At 57.8% G+C, this 5,968-nt stretch overlaps 1 protein-coding gene across 1 annotated transcript; it reads left to right on the top strand.

The window, feature by feature from the left end:
• Positions 1-3,130: 3,130 nt before the first annotated feature.
• Positions 3,131-4,187, top strand: LOC102460304 (olfactory receptor 1f45-like). The gene has a single exon (XM_006113028.3). It carries the CDS (start codon positions 3,249-3,251, stop codon positions 4,185-4,187), a length of 939 nt encoding a protein of 312 aa, XP_006113090.3. The 5' UTR covers positions 3,131-3,248.
• The last annotated feature ends 1,781 nt before the right edge of the window (positions 4,188-5,968 follow it).

Genomic DNA, 5,968 nt, shown 5'->3' with positions numbered 1-5,968 from the left:
TCTGCAGTCGTCTGTCCTTGTCCCCTGTATCTGACTGACCAGAGAGACTTTCCCCCCAGCCCCACCTCGGGCAGCCCCTCACCCGCCCCGCCCATCCCGCTCCAGTCTCAGCGGCTGCCTGTTTAGCCGGGGGCTGTGCTGGTGCTCGCCCCGCGGGCTGAATGGTGCAGGCTCCGCTCTGCGTCCCTCCCACGCACGGGGATGGGGGCTCCTCACACGCCTGGAGCTCTGTCCTCCGCGGCAGCCTCACTGGGAGCGCGAGGGCTCCGACCGAGAGCTGGGAGGGGGACGAGCTTCGTGCCCGGCCCCCGGGAACCGACCAGTGACAAATGGACCCTTGTCATCCACCTGTCCTGGAGAGAGGGGCCGCTTCCCGCTCTACCCTCCGCCAACCGTGTTGAACTCAGGGGAATTCTCTCTGGAGACCTTCGCATTCATCACAAAAGTTCTGCCTTATTGTGGCCCGGGAGCCTTTTGTAACCCCAGACCAATATTTCAATGAGGTTCTATAACCCCGGGAAGACCTCTGCGTACTCCCAGGGAGATTCCTACCCCTAGCAGAGACCCACAGGGCTGGAGTCTAGGAATCTCTGAGAAAGGACTTAAAAAGAGAAGATGTTAGAATGTGCCGGGCAAGAACACAACCAAGCAGAACCCTAGAACACTAGAACTGGAAGGAACCTCAAGAGATCATCAAGTTCAGACCCCTCCCCTCCCGGCAGGACCCAATACCGGCTCTAGACCATCTCTGACATCTGTCTGACCAACCTGCTCTTAGATATCTCCAGACATGGCGATTCCACAACCTCCCTCAGCAATTTATTCCAGTGTTTAACCATCCTGACAGGTAGGAAGTTTTTCCTCATGTCCAACCTCAACCTCCCTTGCTGCAGTCTAAGCCCATTGCTTGTGTCCTATCCTCAGAGGCCAAAGAGAACACTTTTTCTCCCTCCTCCTTGTGACACCCTTTTCTATACCTGAAAACCGCTCTCATGTCCCCCTCAATCTTCTCCTTTCCAAACTACACAAGCCCAGTTCTTTCAGTCTTCCCTCCTAGCTCATGTTCTCTGGACCGTCCATCAGTCTTGTTGCTCTTCTCTGGACCCTCTCCAATTTCTCCACATCTTTCTTGAAATGCGGTGCCCAGAACTGGACACAAAACTCCAACGGAGGCCTAACCAGTGCAGAGCAGAGCGGAAGAATGGCTTCTCGTGTCTTGCTCGCAGCTCTCCTATTCATGCCTCCCAGAATCAGGTTTGCTTTTTTTACAACAGCGTGACACTGTTGAATCATATTTGGCGTGTGGTCCACTCTGAGCCCTAGATCCCTTTCTGCAGGACTCCTCCCTAGACAGTCGCTTCCCATTCTGTGTGTGTGACACGGATTGTTCCTTCCTAAGTGGAGCACTTTGCATTTGTCTTTATTAAACTTCATCCTGTTTACCTCAGACCATTTCTCCAGTTTGTCGAGATCGTTTGGAATTCTGACCCGATCCCCCAAAGCAGTTGCAACCCCTCGCAGCAATCACTGCAAACCTAATAAGCGTCCTCTCTATACTAATATCTCTAAGAGTCATGGGGGAGCTCAAAGGGGTCATGAAGGCAAATTCTGATTGTGAGAGAAACCCAACTCCAAACCCACCCAGCCTTTGGAAGCTACCCCCTGCTGACAGATTTGTCATCCTGGTCTGTGATGCACGCGATACACTTGAAACACAGACCCCGACCGGGGCCCCGGAGCGATCTCTGTGATGCTTTCTCGCGTGTGTGTGTGTTAAGATGCTTCCTCCGTCCTGCTTTCACATCTGGTGGGAAATGTCTGACTTCTCTGGGTGGTCATTTTGGGAGGGGAAAGTTTTGCAACCTCAAAAACCGGAGCCCTTCAGTGGCCATGAAAGATTTCCCCCCAACGGCCGTGCTTGTGTGAGTGGAAGGGGGCAGCAGGTCGGGTGCAGAAATGGCCAGCCTGGGCCAGAACAAACCCCCTTTCATTCAGAATCCATCCCCAGCCCACATCAGTGCCACATGCTGGGGAGGCAGGTATAAGAACCTGCAGGGACAGAGTGGATCTGCTTCTGGCAATATTCCCTTCTCACTGCTCACGGCGAGAGATTTCATACAGCCCTGCAGCGGGAGGCTTAATATCCCGTCCGCAGTGTTTATTGGGCTGGGCAAATCTAACTCTGGATGTTCCTTTCACCTAGGGAAATGCCCAGTCCCGCTTTGAATCTTCCTAAGTGTGAGCCTAGATGCCATCCTGCTGCAATGAGTTCCACAGTGCCTGAGTGCGTGAGTCTGGATTTCAATGTCCCGCTGTCATTCCCTTGTTGCTGCACCAAGCGTCAGGGAGGACAGAATCCCCCGAGCTCTTTTCTCTGTCCCGTTGACATGGGGCCATGCTCCATCATAGGCTTTAAACAGTTCTATCTCCCCTTCTTTCTTCAGGGGAGAGTTTTCCCTGCACTGTCCCTGGCTCTGAGCCCCTGTGTTTCCCGTGTGGCACTGAGGAAGGGTCGCCCGGGTGGCAGGTAGGATCCAGATGCGGGTGAAGGGCTCTGAGTGTTTCCAGACCGGTACCAGGTCCCCTGGCTCTCTGATGAACTGAGCACAGGGACCCCTCTCAGGTGGGTTCCCGGATGCGCCGGGCAGTTGTGGTGCCGGCTTGGAGATGCACCGCACCCGCCGCTCTGTGACTGTCAGGGGCTGTGTCCCGCCCTTGCGGTGCCTTGGCGCAGCGCCCCACAGAGAACCCCCGGCCACTCCCGACAGCGACACGGCTGTGTCAGCGCCACTGCTCTGGGCGGGGCGTACAACAGCGCCGTGGGTCGGACACGGGAAGGGGAGACACTGGGGAGGTCTCCGCCGGAGCCCCAGAGGGAAAGGTGGGGTCAGGCCAGAGAGAGTCTAGAGGGGAGCGAGAGGCGTGAGGAAGGTCAGAAAACCTGGCGCAGGAGACGTGGCTACAAACCCCGGGCACGGCCAGTCCTGAGAAAGGCAGAACCAGCCTCACATTTGGTGCGGGCGGGTGCAGCTGGGCATATTCTGACAAGACATAAGGTAGAAATTTTGACCAGTGAGGGTCAGCTGGGCTTAGCCAGGGTCGGGGGGAGTCTCGAATGTGGGACGGCTTTAAATTCAGAGCAAACTGTTGAGCCGTTTTTCAAAAGGGGCCGGCGTGTTTCCTCAGCGCCTTGTGTCCCTGGTGGAGCCCTTCTCCTCCCTGCTCAGGTGCTGCCGCCGCCCCTCACCATGGATGAGGCCAACTGGACGTCCGTCTCCGAGTTCGTGCTCCTGGGCCTGTTTGAACGTGAGGACCTGCAGCCGCTGATCTTTGGGGGGTTGCTGGCCACCTATCTGCTGAACTTAGCTGGCAACTCCATGCTGCTGGTGTTGATATGGGCCGACCCCCAGCTCGCCAGTCCCATGTATTTCTTCCTCAGCCAGCTGGCCATTGTGGACATGGGCCTCGCCTCCATCACCCTGCCCCAGGCCCTGGTGCAGGCGCAGACCCACCATCGGACCATCCCCTTTGCCAGCTGCATGGCCCAGCTCTTCCTTTTCCTGGCGGTTGGCAACATGGAGGGCTACCTGCTGGCTGCCATGGCCTACGACCGCTACGTGGCCGTCTGCGACCCGCTGCGCTACGCCGCCGTGGTGACACGGTCCCTGTGCCTCAAGATAGCGGCTGCCTCCTGGGCCGTGCTGATCTCGCACGCCCTGCTGCACGCCGTCATGACCGCCCGGTTGCGTTACTGCGGCAACTGCGTGCAGCATTTCTTCTGCGACGTGCCGCCCCTGCTGCGCCTCTCCTGCACCCGGCCCTTCATCCACGAGCTGGTGATCTCCACCCAGGGCGTCCTGGTGGTGCTGGGCCCTTTCGCCTTCATCCTGGCCTCCTACGTCCGCATCGGGGTGGCCGTGGCCCGCCTGCGCTCTGCCCAAGCCCTGCGCAAGGCCCTCTCCACCTGCGGCTCCCACCTGACTGTGGTGTTGCTCACGTACGGCAGCGTGACCTGGCTCTACTTCCGCCCGGCCTCCAGCTACACCTTGGGGCATGACTGGAAGGTGGCCGTCTTCTACACCGTCGTGGTGCCTGCCCTGAACCCCCTCATTTACTGCCTGAGGAGCAAGGACATGGCCGCAGCCCTGAGGAGGGCAGGGAGGAAGGTCCTGGCTCGGGGCACATGAGTCCAGCCTGCGGCTCCATCGCTGCACCGGGCACGGACTTTCCACCCAAGGTGTATCTGGGGAAACGTCTCCTTTAGCTCCATCAGGACACCTGGGTTCTTTTCTGCACCTCTTTTCTCCTTGCTGGAACTAACACGTGTGCAATGCAGCTGGGACACACACACACACACACACACACACACACACACATACACATATATGCACACATGACCACAAAGCCCATGCCATCCCAGTGAATGGGGAGACCGCTCAGGAATGCTTTCCAAGGCACGGCCACACCAGATCAGCCCCATGGCCTGTTGTATTCATTTATATTGTATCAATGGGCCTCAAACATACATCAGTGGGAGTGAAGCATGTGAACCCAAGAGCAGCCACATTGGGTGGGCCCTGGATCCTCTTCCAACAGTGGCCGGTGCCACGTATCCCAGAGGCAATAAAGGGAACAGGGAATCGTCCATTAGTTGCTCATTCCCAGCTTTGTGCAAACAGAGGCTTGTGACACCATTCCTGTCATAATCCTGGCCTTTGTAATATCCTGTGTCAAGGAGTTCCGCAGGTTGACTGTGCGTTGTGTGAAAAAAATACTTCCTTGTGTTTACTTTAAACCTGCTGCCTATTCATTTCAACAGCTGGCCCCTAGATCTTGTGTGGCGAGGAATAAATAGCACTTTCTTTTTTACTTTCTCTGCACCTTTCATTATGGTATAGAGCTTTATCATATCCCCCCTGTGCTGCAGTGGGGGGGCTGTACACTCTTGTGGCCTTGGGTCCACTCTGGTTGGGCAGTCACCGGGTCGTCTCTGTCCGGGGTGTCCAGATCTTCGCGCCGTGTTCCAGATGTGGGGGTGTCACGGCTCACAGACCCCTCTGGACCCCGGGGGCCTCCTCTCCCTGAAGGAGCAGCGCCCCCCTGTTCTCTAGACCATGGTGACTCTCTGCCAGCACCAAACAGGCGGGTCTCTTGAGCTTTGGACCCAGCAACGGGTCCCTCAGGCCAGTCGCCTGGGCCCTCAGCCCTCATGCCAGCCTCCCCTGCAGCCAGCTGAGTCCTGCCTGCTCTGCTCTCAGTCCCCCAGAAAACAGCCCCAGTCTCCCAGCAGAGCCTCCGATATGCCCCGCAACAGCCCCTCCCCCGGCCATTGTCTTCTCTCCAGGTAATGGGGTCACCTGGGCCCCTCTTCTGCGTCTCCCTCCCCGTCCAATGTTCTTTCCTTGCTGGGACCAGCTGGCGCAGTTGCCAGGGTCCTTCTCTGCAGCCCATCGTCTGTCTCTGGCCAGAATCGGCTCTGTCCTCTGAACACGGACCGCCTCCGCGTCGTAGTCCTGCAGGAGCAGGCTCCATTGTAGCAGGTGGGAACCAGCCCCCTTCGTCTGGTGCAGCCAGGTCGGGGGAGTGGTCGGTGCACCGGTGAAATGCCGCCCAAATAGATTGGGCTGCGGCTGTTTAAGGGCCCACACGAGGGTGCTAATATGAGGCACGAATTTCTGGTAGTACCCGGCCATCCCAATGAAAACCTGGACCTGCCTCTTAGTCTGGGGAATGGGCCAGTCCCCGACGGCTTCCACCTTAGCCGGCTCTGGCTTCAGCCGCCCGCTCCCCGCCTTGTGGCCCAGACATGTCACCGCCGCCATCCCCACCCTGCGCTTCCCAGCTCTTACAGTCAGCCCGGCCTCCTGGAGACAGGCCAGCCCCTTCTTCACCTGGCTCACGTGGTCCTCCCAGGTCTGGCTACACACAGGTTTCATCAGTATAAGTCAAAGCGACGTTCTCCATCCCC

The sequence above is a fragment of the Pelodiscus sinensis genome, chromosome 18, assembly GCF_052426305.1.
Source record: "Pelodiscus sinensis isolate ZL-2025 chromosome 18, ASM5242630v1, whole genome shotgun sequence".
NCBI classification, from domain to species: domain Eukaryota; kingdom Metazoa; phylum Chordata; order Testudines; family Trionychidae; genus Pelodiscus; species Pelodiscus sinensis.
This window is presented reverse-complemented; position numbering and strand designations above follow the sequence as displayed.

Bases quoted from the DNA above. Each gene is read 5' to 3' on its own strand.
- LOC102460304 (XM_006113028.3), top strand. From the start codon at position 3,249: ATGGATGAGGCCAACTGGACGTCCGTCTCCGAGTTCGTGCTCCTGGGC.